General features: G+C 33.9%; 1 protein-coding gene across 4 annotated transcripts in view; it reads left to right on the forward strand.

The window, feature by feature from the left end:
* The first annotated feature begins 9,904 nt into the window (after positions 1 to 9,904).
* Positions 9,905 to 14,213, forward strand: part of LOC106473896 (MICOS complex subunit MIC27-like) — a 47,524-nt gene continuing 43,215 nt past the window's right edge. For 3 of the 4 annotated variants that reach the window (XM_022402747.1, XM_022402845.1, XM_013934616.2), the window contains exon 1: positions 9,905 to 9,990. In XM_022402747.1, the coding sequence (XP_022258455.1) occupies positions 9,976 to 9,990 (15 nt within the window). In that variant the 5' untranslated portion in view covers positions 9,905 to 9,975. The remainder of the gene's footprint in view (positions 9,991 to 14,213) is intronic. The other variant, XM_013934685.2, reaches the window with a different exon arrangement.

The raw sequence follows: 14,213 nt of genomic DNA on the forward strand, positions 1-14,213 counted from the left end.
GAACCCGCGACCCTCAGATTGTGAGTCGAGCGCCTTATCCACCTGGCCATGCCAGCCACGAATTACATAGTATAGATAATCTAAATATTTCTTTTAAAAAATGGGAATCAGTGTTGGTTATGCTGTACGCTATGTTTTGTTTTGTTTTAATTCAAACAGACGTTTGTATTGTAGATGTCGTGACTAGGAGCTGAAGAAGATCTTGATTCCCACGTTTTCTGATGTTTATCCACTTAAATTAATAGCTGATTTAGAATAGTGTAATTGTATCTCTTCATCATCCGACACAAGCTATTTTTCTGCTAATTTATCTTCAAGGATTTGACTCATCACATCAAACAAGGCTGATTAAAATTTCTATCACTGATATAAGTAAAAATGTATAGGCACTCCCAATCTTTAAATACATTTAATGAAAGGTTTTTGTAATACAATTTCTGCCTCCTAGTTTACTTATTACTTATTCCTAGCCATTTGGTGAAATAGTCCATCACCACCAAGATATATTTATTCCCAATACTGGTCTGCGGTCAAGTACATCAATAAAAACTCTCTCAAGTGGTTTGTTTGTTTGTTTTTTAAGTTCGCGCAAAACTACACTACAGCTATCTGCCCTAGCCGTCCCTAATTTAGCAGTGAAAGACTAGAGGGAAAGCAGTTAGTCATCACCACCCACCGCCAACTCTTGGACTACTCTTTTATCAACGAATAGTGGGATTGACCGTCACATTATAATCGCTCCCACGGCTAAAAGGACGAGCGTGTTTGTTGGGACGTGGATTCAAAACCGAGACTCTCAGATTGCGAGTCAAGTGCTCTAACCACCTGGTCAGGCCGAGCCTCTCTCAAATATTGTTATAGTTTCCTTTTTTGGACCTTCTTCCTCACAGCAGATTTCACATGATTTACATAAATCCTCTACAGATTACCAACATACAACCCAATAGATGTGTTCCATTGCCCTCTCCAGTGTTTTGTAACAAGAGGAGGTGTGGTGAGTTGTGAGTTCGACTTCCACTCATTACAAATAAATTTGTGTGTTTCCAGGATATTTTTGTGCAATTGTGGGTAAGGCTCACGAGCCACCAACTCGAGGAATTTTGCATAAAGAATAAATACTACAACCAGTGAATTGAAAGAATCTAAAACATATATTTATTCATGAACACATATAATATATATATATTTAAACTAACAATCAATATATTCCTTTAATAGTTCTTTCATGTTTCTTGTTAATATTTCTACCATGTTTAACATCTTATCAATCACCTCAAATCTTAATATTCCTATAGACATTATAACAAGTTTATGCTGCTAAACTAGACAGAAGTGTCCATTCAACGTATACAAAGTCTGGGCGGCGAAAGTTCTCAGTTGCAGCTGATGCAGACATCTTCATTTGGGCGTTGGCAACAACTACAACTTCACTATTGAACTGAGCTTGATGGTACAGAACAGGATGAGTCAGAGCAACTGCCACTCTCGCTATCCATGAAACCCCAGTCTTATGGTCAGCAAACAGGATACTTTTAATTTTCCACGTAGAACTAAAACCATAACTATAACACATGTCTCCAGCTTTGGCTCAACTAGTTTGCACACAATACTATGGCGTCTTACTAATTTTTATTTTTATTTACTTTCTCATAACACCGCGTGTCCTTCTTCGTATAATGTTTATAATTCCCGGGCGAGCCTAGAATCTAGGCCACTCGACCTCCGGCCTATACATGTTTCTCTAGCATAAGTATCTACTTTTTATGGCGTGAGTTTCCTTTAATGATTTCATTACTTTCTCACCTCTTAACTCCTCCACAGACGTGATATGCAATATCTCATCCACCCCTTAACAACTATGTCTTAAACTTCCTAACCATCCTGCCGGATTGTTGATTTTAGATGCACTGTGGATTTTTCCTCTCTAATGTTTCAGTCATGGAATTTTTCTTCAATTAAGCACGTGTTCTTGTGATTTGGATTTCTCCATTTCCTTATTTGGTTATTCATCACACTTATTAAGGTTAGTACTGAAAATCTTCATTGCCTAATTACATATCAAGCAAATGTTTTAGTTTTCTTAACATCAAAGAGTTCATCTGTTGTAAGGTTGTATAGGTGATTGAGCATTTGTGATTGTAATGCTTGTGATAATAGTGGCTGTGAACGTTCAAACTAAGGTTATACTTGTTGTCTAGATACATCTTCCTATTTTCAACATAACAAGCCTTCTCATAAGCATAACAAATTCCCTATACCCAGGATATCTCTGTCTTTGAGCTATGTTGAGCCACTGTCTGTCATAAGGGTTGTTCTTCGCTCTTCCTGAGCTACTAAATAATTAGCTTAACTTTTTGATGCACAGTTACGTGCAGTCTGCCTCGAGGACAAACTTGCATCATTCGATTGAAAAAGTTATAGAAAATAAAGTTACAACCATTATCCTACAAATAAAATATACAATAGTTCAGTGTTAATATTTATTCAATAAAAATGTTTTATTTATTTAATTTTAAGCTTAAAAATGAAAAACAATAGCAAGTTTTGACTTTTGGTTGGTTTGAATGCACTCTCAACAACATTATTAGTGTATAAATATTTCCTGATGTTTTATCTGGGTATAATATGGCACTGGTAGGCCCCTAAGAAGAAAGTCATAATAGACTTGTCATAAGACTATGTCTTGTAACAAATATAAATAATTATAATCATGCTTTGCTGGTTCAGATAAGGGCATTCACGCCATAACAAAGTGATAATAGATTTGAACAAAACAGCGCTAATTTATCCTTTTAACTTGAATACAAGTACGGTTTTATCGATTTTTAGCTAATAACTGCTTTTCCATCTTCGTTTTAACGATGTGATGTAATTGCCAATATTTTAGATTCGAGATGTCATCGGTTTTTATTAGTTAATGAATTTTTTTTTCTCACCAAATAGCGAATTTCAGTGAAGAAAAAGATGACACAGGGGATTAATCTATTCTTTGTTTTGCTACTCCTGCTGCAACAGACTAGTCACACCAAATTCACAGCTCATCAATGCTACTTAGAAGAGTGAAGCAAATAAATAAAGAAGGACTCATGTACTGGTGGAATGTAAACAGTGTTTTTGGTTTTTATGTATAGTCCTTTACTCGCCACTAATAACCTAAAATACTTTAAGTGTTTTCTATAACATATGACATATCATCACATTTAATTATCCATTATTTGGATTATCTAGAGCTTTAAGGCATTAAATTCTCCAGACTTTGCATAACACAAAGACTGGAGAGCACCAAGATGTTACATGCATTTGTGTTAACATTCCACTGTGGTTCTTTTGGCTGTATTGAAGTATGTTCAACACTGATGTGAATAGTATATAATGTGTATCTAAACAGGGTAAGCTCCAGTAAAGAATCGTTGGTATTTTTCTTAAGAGAATAGTCCTAGATATTGCTGGTTCATTCGCAGAATTGAAATTAGATCATCTGTATATACTCTTGATCATTTACTACTTAACAATGTGATCTGAGACATATCCATTAATCAATACATTTGCATACTGCATGGTTCATCCAGTGGTGATGTACTGGATAGTCCACTTAAGAGCACCTGAATATATCAAAATGGACCAGGAAGCTAACTTCAATCTCAAACTGTTCTCTGAGTTGTTAAAGTGTTGGGTGTGATGAAGATGTGCACTTCACCTTATTACCCCAGTCTGATAGTTTAGTGAATAGGTAATACAGACTGTCAAGCATATGACCAAACTGACTTGGATGAGCACTTACCCTAAGCCATGGTAGAATCCTGTACAACTGAATAGAGATAAACAGGATGTTCACCAATGTGCTTATATTTGGCAAAGTAGGTTTGCTCTCTGTGGACATGATATATGATTCTCAATCTAAAACAAAATTTCGTTAATGTCCTTAAGAATATGTGGAGTTGTTAAGGTCTGCATTAGTTCACAAGCATGAGTTTTTGCGTCACGAGCTACAAAATGCCCTCATACAACAGAAGACGTGCTACATGAGACAGTAAGAGAGTAGCCAACTTCTTGGCTTCAACTGGACCAGGTTTCATTTTGTACTCCAATGAGTCGATACATTAATACGAGTTACAGCATTTGCTGAGTGCATGAAAGTGTGAAGTACATATCAATCAGTGCATCCATGTAACTAATGAGCCTCTGGTGAACTGACTTGATCAAGAGCTATAAGATAAAGTAATCAAGTCAAATGACGATGAAACCATTGTTTTATCCTGCTTTAATCCTGAAGATGAGAAGAAAAATCTAAGACTATTTAACTGGCCTATTAGGACACCCATTTGTTTTAGAAATCAATGACTGAATGAAATGGCTATCCTTGCTTCACACACTATCAAGTGATGTTAACCATATAATATATAGACTACAATGTGTGTTATTCACTTGATGGTTTTCCAGCAGATGTAATACCTAATGCATCAATAGCGCATCACTGAAGGTAATAGCTAGGAGCTTGGAAACTCAGTAGGATTTGACAATTCTTGCTTGCCAAGCTACTGAGTAATTTTTCCAAGGTGAACCATCAAAGACATTCTCAAGAATCACTCGTCTGATCTAGATGAGTGATGAGATATTTATCGAGAGTATTACATATTACTTGCTAGATTTTTTCTTGTAGATCTGAAAAGTACATAAATTCTCCAAGTGCAGTGAGAGAGTGGTGTTTTCCCAAATTTATAGTGATTTTTATTATAGTAACAGTATAAACATTAATCCTAATTTAAGATTATTTTAGCTGGAAAGCCTCAGTTTATCTGAATTCTGTCAGTGGTTATTTATTCTGTGATACCTGAAAAGAAAATCTCCTGAGTTTAACGGTTTGCGAGTGGCAGTACTTTACTAGATTCCAAATACTGAGAAGTAGTTTTGGAAAGTAAGCCGACATAGTTATGAAATATTTTGAGTGGGAGCCAGAGGCATTCTGTTGGAAGCTATTAGTGTATGTGACAATGTGTAATGGAGATGCATGTACATGATAATATAGGTGTCTAAATATAAACATGCGTGTGTGGTCCCCCGTGCATGTCAAAACATTACATGAAGTCATACATGACTATTGTGTTACACAAATGAATCAATTACACCATGAAAAAACTATTACGCCACATAGGAATGGAAATAAAGGCTTTGACTTGGATGTTAAGATTTGGTCATATGAAGTTAATTGTGATAATATACCTGTAAGTTATCATTTGAAGATACAGTGTATACGTTATTTTTATTAATAACTTATGAGAAAATGTTTAAAATTAAATGTTGAAATATTTGGCACGAAGTTATCTATGTTAACGGGTTTCATTTTGTTTTATTTTATGTATCTGCTTGATGTGTTTGACTAACACCTCTTAAAAAGGGTAGTTAATCATTGTTAAAGGATTCTTTCATTATGTTGTTTTTTATGTTGAAGGTATTCTGTAAGTGTATGTGTGTGCTTATATCTATGTTTAAAGGCTTATTTTTATTAATGTGTCATTTCCTTGCTAAATGGCCACTTAATGTATGGCTTTCCTTTTTAAAATTTTTTTTTATCTATTGTATTTTCTTTGTTAAGAGTTATGACGTATGTTTAGCGTGTAAGTGTTTTCAGGGGAGAAATAAAATTAATGCCATTCTCAATCAGGGTACAAATATAAAGTTTGTTTGATTTAAAGTTAAATTAACTGTTAGCCTCAAGACAAGCCTGAAGTAGAGGAGAAAGAAAAATGTGGTATATAAATATACCATAAATGTCTATCTTCTTGTAGTATTATGTTGTTTATTTTGAAATTATTCTTTATTTTGAATATGTCCAGGTTTCACAGAAGACGTGGTCGAGAAAGCGTTAAGTTGATTTTGTTCTAGCTGCCTTTATTCCTTTGTTATTTTCGAATAGATAGTACCTGGTCTGCCGAGGAATTGAGAGTAATATTACATGTTGTGCAAGGATGTCGACAGTAGTATCGTTCGTTGGTTGTTCGGGGACATATCAAAGTTACATCTTCACCTGTATTGTAAAGAAAATGACCAATCACGTGGCTAGTGCTAGTCATTCTGAGTAAATTTCTTGAGAATCAAGGAATTTTGCATTTAATCAGTCTCAACAAGATACTAATCTAATAAGTGTGACGATCTATGATACTATAAAGCAAATACACATACCGTGTTTCTGTTTAGTGCTTTAATAATAATTATACATTTGGTATTTCACTTTGTGCCCAATCTCGTTATTGTATTGAACATCACGACTCAGTTATTCACAGACTCATCATTTCTCTGTAAACGGTATCTTGACTGAATCTCCTGCTATTAAGCAAATGTATCTTATTACTTGAAAGTTAACTCAGTTTTACCTGAATACTCTATACGAAACGTTACTAAAATGGTCTTGGGATAAAAAGCTATAATCGTATGGAAATGGCTAAGTTAATACCTTTTTAATTATTTTATCTTAAGAAAAGAAAGGTAAGAGGTTATCTTATGTAAAATGTGAGTTACATCCTGTTCAAGTTGAGTTTATCAAAGATAACAGCAAGGGGATTGGATCCATTTGGGTTTCTGTTAGTGAATATAAAGGGAAACGGCTTTAGAGAAAATTTGATACAGAGTACCAGATGATACTGATGAAATTAATGAGAAACATAACAGTGAAATTAAGATTTAAGCTGTTAATGAGGTCATGATTATGGGTGATTTTATTTTCAGGCATATAGATTGGAAAATGTTAGAGTTAAAACTTGAGGGAGAAAGGTAAGTTTTGGAAACTGTTCGAGATGGATTTTTTCACCAATTGGTCAGGGAACTTATTAGGAACAATACTATTTTAGATTTAATGTTAACTTCTAATATGGAAATGTTTGAAAGGGTGGAAATTGGGGAACATTTGGGTGCTAGTGATTATTGCTCTGTTAGGTTTTGATGTTTTGCTGCATATAGAGATCCGGAATAATGATATTTTGGTTCCAAGTTCCAAAAGAGTAAATTTTGAAGAATTATCTGTTGTAAACTGGGCAGCTGAGTTATTTGGAGACAATGTGAAAAGTGTTTTAAAATATTTTTTTCAATATTAAACATGAGCATGTTACTTATAGCAAGAAAGGGGCGGCTGCAAGTAAAAAAAAAACAGTTTGGCAGACAGGGGATATAAGGGATAAAATTAAAGTAAAGCTTCACAAATTTAAGAAATATAAATTGACTGGAAGATTTATAAGATTATAGATAATCAAGAAAGCTGGTCAATCAGGAAATTAGGACGTGAAAAAGGATGTATGAAAAAAAAGGTTGGCTGAAAATGTAAAAATTAACAGTAAGGATTTCTTTAAAAACATTAAAGGTAAACAAAATGTTAGGATGAGGGAAGAACGTTTAAGGGATGACAAAGGAAGTCTCGTATCTGATGATTATGAGATGGTTGGGATATTAAGTTCAGTTTTTTCTCGAGTTTTTCCAAATGAAAATTTAAGCGATATTCCTCATCCTAAACAGTTGATAGATGGAATCAAGATCGAACAAGATAATCACATTAATTCTGGGCTTGTTACGAAAAATGAGAAGTCTAAAGAATGATAATACTTCTGGACCATATAATATTTCCCCAAGGGTTTGAAGGAGGTTAAGGATTAGATAGTGAGCCACTTGCTACATTTTTTTTTAAGTCCTTGAACAGTGGGCAGGTGCCAAATGATTGGAAGTTAGATAATGTTACTCCTCTTTTCAAAAGAAGTGATATAAACTGTCCCAGTAATTATAGGCCTATTAATCTTACATCAGCTGTGGTTAAAGTTTTTGAAAGTCTGATAAAAGTGTTTTGCAAAGTCATTTAACAAAGTTTAGAATAGCATTGGATAGGCAACATGGTTTCACTAGGGGAAATTCTTATCTTACAAATATTTTGACATTCTTTGATGTAGATTAGGGTAATTGTGTAGATTGGGTGTATCTGGATTTTCAGAAAGCATATGACAAAGTGCCACATAAAAAATGGCTTTTAAAAAATTATCTCTGTAAATGTGTTTATAAGTTGGCTAATTGGATACAATAGTGGCTGTATAGAAAAATGCTGCGAGGATTGTTATAAATGGAGTTCAGCCAAACTGTATTAATGTCACAATTGGGGTACATTAGAGCTCAGTCTTAGAACCTATGCTCTTTTTTATTTACATCAATGATATAAATGAAGAAATGGTCAATACATTACGTAAAGTTGTTGATGATATTAACGCTCTTGGGTGCTGGTGGCTTTGAGGAGGAGGATGCTGCTTTACAAAAGGAGTAAGATCATATAGTGAGTTATTTGTGTAAATTGCAGATGGGTTTTAATCATAATAAATGGAAAACAATGCATTTGGGTTATTGTCATTTTAATTATAAGTATAATTGGAATGGTAATAACTTTAACAGTGTTATGGAAGAAAAGGATCTTGACGTAGTGGTTGATCAGTCTCTTAAGCCATCCAAGTAGTGTCCTGCTGCTAGTAGTATGGCAAATATAATTTTAGGTTTTATCAACAGAAATATTGGATACAAGTTTAAAGAGGTTATAATTTTGTTGTACAGATGACTAGTCAGGCCACATTTCGAGTATTGTGTTCAGTTTTAGGCTCCTTACCTTAGAAAGGACACTGGATTGTTTGAAAAGGTTCTAAGGAGGGCTACTATGATGATACGTAGGATGGAAAGGTTGTCATACGAGAAGAGGTTAAGATACCTGAAATTTATTTCTCTTGAAAAAAGAATGGTTGAAAAGGATCTGATTGAGGTGTTTTAATTATTAAGAATGTTTGTTAGGTTGAATTTCGCGCAAAGCTACACGAGAGCTATCTGCGCCAGCCGTCCCTAATTTAGCAGTGTAAGACTAGAGAGAAGACAGCTAGTCATCACCATCCACCGCCAACTCTTGGGCTACTCATTTACCAACGAATAGTGGGATTGACCGTAACATTATAACGTCCCCACAGCTGAAAGGGCAAGCATATTTGGTGTCACGTGGATTTGAACCTGCGACCCACAGATTACGAGTCGAGTGCCATATCCACCTGGCCATGCCGGGCCGATTGTTAAGGAAATTAATAGTGTTGATGCATAATCTTTTTTTCATACTTATTGTTGAGAATGGTAGGACTGGGGGCACAAATATAAATTTTGGCAGGGTCGGAGTCATCTTCAACTAAACCTGTTTTATTTTTCTAACAGTGTGATTGACCTTTGGAATGGATTGCCTTCGGATGTGGTGGAGGCAGTAAATTTAAGTGAGTTAAAGGAAGGCTTGATAAATATGTGAATGATAAGGGCCGGCTGTGAGGGTTTTCTTTAATAGTTTTAGTTTAGTTTAGTGGCTGGAACAGCCTAGTCGGACCAATAGGTCCCTTGTTGTTCCTAAGTATTATGTTATGTTAAAATATATGGGGATCGGTAGGATAGAAGCCAATGGTTACTTTGTTCTGAATTACAAAGGCAATATGACGAAAAGAAACATATTCAAGATTAAGAAAAGATAGCGTAAGCAACAGGAGAGTTTTAATTTTTTCAACAGAATAATTAGCTTATGGAATGAGTTGTCGTCGGCTGTGGTGTAGCGACACATTGCAAGAGTTTCGAAGGAGAATCGTTTATTTTTAAGAAAAGAAAAGGAGTTAACTTTTCTTTTTCTTGGTGGTGGTGTATGGGAACACCCATCTCGAAAAATCAAATAATTCTTTCTTGGCAGGATGGTACCTTAAAACTATAAAAATTGTATATTGATTTACAGTTAAATAGTTTTGCAAGTTTAATTACAGTACATTATCTTCTGGTACTATCTCGCATTTTTTTAAGATATGTCTTTCTTCTCAGACATTATTTTTAGTTGTTTTTATTTGTTTTTCTTAACGGTAATATTTAAGAATTTAAAATTTTTGTCCTTTTTAGTGGCTCCTGTTATATTTTCTTTAGTGACATCTAGTGAAAATTGCATTCAATATGGCATCTTTCCGGGTAAGGTAGTTTAAGTTATACTTTATATAACGTACGGATATCGTGGATACATTTGATTATTCTATGCGGCCCTTGCACTTCCACCCTTGAAAACAATAAAAAGTTCAACTTACTTTACTTTTCAGGAATTATCGATTACTCTTTTTAAACTCATTTAAATTAAATGCCGGGAACTCATTAAATCTTGTATCCCAATTCTCATAACGCTAACGCCAGTTATGGTACTAATACTATAGATTAGTTGTAGTAGTACTAGTATCAGTAATAATAACTATAAGTTATAACATGTTTTTTCAAGTTGTTATACGTTTCGAAGTTAAAGCTATTTTAATATTACAAGCTTCTAAGATCTAGATAGCTGATAATGGGTATAACTATAAGTTACTATAACCATAAATCAGTCACCATGTTATTGCTAATCTTAGAAAAATAATAATATAATCTTAATTGAAGCCTGTTTGCAAATATTGAATTCAAGTCCTTTACTTTAGACTTTAGTCGTAATATTTTCTTAATGTATTATATAATCCAAAGAAATCAGAGGCCTTTATCCTATTGGCCCTCCAATAATCTTCCAAATTTCAATAAGATTATCTATTTCCCCCTTTTTTTTTTTCTCAAGAAAAAATGTTAATCTACCCCTAAAAGTCAAAGTGAAAGATAAATTTTTATTATCCCAAAATTATTTTACTTGTATTTGAACTCGTATTATTACTCTGTTACTAAAAAGAATGAATAACAATATCTCTTCTCTTAACCCTTTCTAAGTCAGTATCTTTTCTTAAATAAGTAGACCAAACCAAAAACCATACTGGTGTTCCAAATATGGCTGCACTAGCATGGTGTATAGATATTACTTGTTTTCACATTTAAATGTAATTTTTCAAAAGGTGGCCAATTCATTTGGAAAAGTCACTTGTTTTAACCACTCTCACCACTATAGAGTTATGTGTTGTCTGTCAGTCAGTCAATCAGTAGACACTAAAATGACATTGTATAAGGGACACTTATCATCGTAATTTGTATTGTATTGACATCAGTAAAAAGTGTACATGTCATAAATCACAGGAAGAATTATGCACTCTGTAGGCTATAACACAGCATGACATATGAATTTCAAAAGCAAGAAATAATTTTAGTTTCATTTACTCTTCAAACAGAACACTTTCAGGGACCCTGTGGAAGTGCATCTAGTCAAGATGCCTATAAATATGGCCTGGTGGTTAGGGTGCTTGACTTGCTATCTGAGAATCGTGAGTTCAAATCCTTGTCACCAAACATGCTCAGCCATGGGAGCATTATAATGTTGGTAAAAAGAGTAGCCAAAGAGTTGGTGGTGGGTGATATTGACTAGCTGCCTTCTCTCCTGTCTGTTGCTGCTAAATTAAGGACAGATAGCCCTTGTGTAGCTTTGTGTGAAATTCAAACAAAACCTATAAATATTTCCTGATGTCAAGATGCATGGTAGTGTGTTGTGTGGCCAAAACAACCTGCAGGACACACTGTGTGTTATTAACAGGAGTGATAGTTTAACAATATTCCAATTCCTGTAGCTAGGACTGTGGTAATCCAAACTATTGTATTTTCTTAGTGGATGTGCTCTACCGAACCCTTACTTCACATACCAAATTTTAAGGCAATCCATTAAGAAACACACGAGATATAAAATCTTCAATTTTGATTAAGTTCTTTTTTTTTCTTCACACCAAAAGTACCAGAATTTTATTTGATAGAAAAACATGCATAACTTTCATGGATTTTTTTTTCAAGTTTGGCACAATGATAGATCTTTACGACCTACAATTATGTGTCAAATTTGGTCTAAATATAAGCCACATATGCAAAGTTATTCAACAAAAACTGCTCAATTTTGACAAAAAATTTTACACACCTACATAAAAAGCTACTTGAGTTATTGGGCTGAAGTTTTTACTACAGCTTCACTTAAGAGTAAAGGTGGACTATTTTTAGTTTTTCACACTCAGATTACAGACAGCTGATTTTGGAGCAACAAAAGTATACGTTTTTCCTTTTTTTTATTTTTGGTTCTTTTTAAGTATTGGTTAGACCAAGCAATCTAGATTAGCAGTTTCTAGTTCAAGTTTTCAAAAGAATCGCATGGATGGATGGTTATTATTCATTATCCATTGCCAACTTTTAAGCACAAGTTTGCTAAATTTTGTGCAATTCTCTTAATTAAATAGTATTTAGTGTCACGTGATATTAGCTTAAACAATTAACATAAATAATGATGCTTGATACGGCTGTACCGAGTGCATACAGATGATGACAAGAAACAGTTAATTTATATTCTATGGCATTACTATAAAGAAAGTTAACACTGTTTTAGAGAGGAAAAATTACCACCATATGTTTTAAAGAATCTGGTTGGTTCTGTAAAGTATAGGTCTGTTCTTAATAATAGGGTTGTGATCCTAAAGCTAATGTTAGTTATTGTCAAGTGTTACTTTCTTACGTGCTTTGGTTTGTTGGTGTGTAATAAAAAAAGTCACGATATCTAATCAAGAACACCTTAGGTGTGGAAAAAGGATTGAGCATGCGACTTCAAGGAATGAATTCAAAATTGGCAGCCAAACTGGTAGCTTCATTTATAGCATTGATAATAATTTAGCCAATATTCATTCAATAGTTAGCAAAGCCATGTATTTTGTTTTACCCACCATCATGCCACAAGTTGAACAACCTTTGTACCGACATTTCAGTCTTAGGCTCCTTGCCTAAAGAAGGATATTGAGTTGTTGGAAAGGATTTATAGGTGGGCTACTAGGATAATACCTGGGATGAAAATATAATAATATGAAGACAGGTTAAAATCTCTGAAATTTTCTAGAAAAAAGGAGATATAAAAGAAATCTGATTGAGATGTTTAATATTGTTAAAGGAATTGATAATTTTGACACATCCCCTTTTTCTTTTCTTTTTTGTACTTAATGGTGTGAATAGCAGGACAAGGGAGCATAAATATAAATTTTGGTAGGGTAAGAATCATCTTCAACATAGAGAATTTTATTTTCTAATAGGTTGGTTGACTTAAAATGGACTGCTTTCAGATGTGGTGGATGCAGTACATTTAAGGGAATGTTTACTAAATATTCAAATGATAAGAGCTGGCTTTAAGTTTTTTTGTTTTGTTTTTAAGTTTAGTGTATGGGATAGCCTGAAGAAGCTACAGGACTTGTCTTTAAATTTTGTTATAACAGGTAAAATTCTTAAAAAATTTAACAGACTTGTAAAGGCAGATTTTCTTTTCATAAATCTGTTACTTTCACTTCTCATACATTTCACTAAATGATTTTGCAAAGCTTCTTTTATCAGACTAGGATTTTTTCCTATAATTTCTAGGGCATATCTTTTCACCTCTTTAAAAATAGGAGTAACATCAGCAGTTCTTCAGCCCTCAGGCACTTGCTTACTCTCTTTGGCTTACCAAAAATGAAAAGGACAGGCTTTTACTATTTGATCTTTAATGCCATTTAAAACTCTGGAGAGAAAAAAGATAGTCTGGTCCTGTTTTACCATCAATGGATTAATATCTACACAGTATCAAGTCATTCCCATTATTTCTTAAAGAATCCTCTAGGTCAGGAATATAGCCAACAACCTCTCTTTTGGAAAATAAAATATATCATTTAGAAGTTCAACCATCTCATAGTCTTCAACAAAAACTTTGTAGTTTGCATCCTTTAATAGTCCAATCCTTATTTTATCATGTTATTTACCTTTCACATGCTTAAAAAACCATCCTTGCTGTTATTTTCAACATTGTTGTTTGGCTGTTTCCTATAAATCCTTTAGGTTATCATAAATTGGATCACTTGTTAAATGATATTACAAACGGGAACCCACTCAGTAGCATGGCTGAAGTAAAATATTTTGGCATAGTGGTGGGCAAGTCAATAAAGCCATCAAGGCAGTGCTCTGTTGTTAATACCAAAGTTAATAGAATTTTATGTATGTTTATAGACATTGATTACAAATCAAAATGGATACCTGTAGTCACTTATACAAATAGCTAGTTAGGCCTCAGGTGGAATACTGCATACAGTGTTGGTCACCTTATCAAAGAAGGATATTGACTTAATTGTGCTAGATTCTGAAAATAATAGAACCCAAGCTTAAGATTTGGAAAAGACAGACTAACTTTGAATGGAGTAAAAGATAGTTTTATTTTCCTAATAGGGTAATTGGCTTATGGAATGAGT

This window comes from Limulus polyphemus, unplaced genomic scaffold (genome assembly GCF_000517525.1).
Source record: "Limulus polyphemus unplaced genomic scaffold, Limulus_polyphemus-2.1.2 Scaffold5, whole genome shotgun sequence".
Taxonomy (NCBI): domain Eukaryota; kingdom Metazoa; phylum Arthropoda; class Merostomata; order Xiphosura; family Limulidae; genus Limulus; species Limulus polyphemus.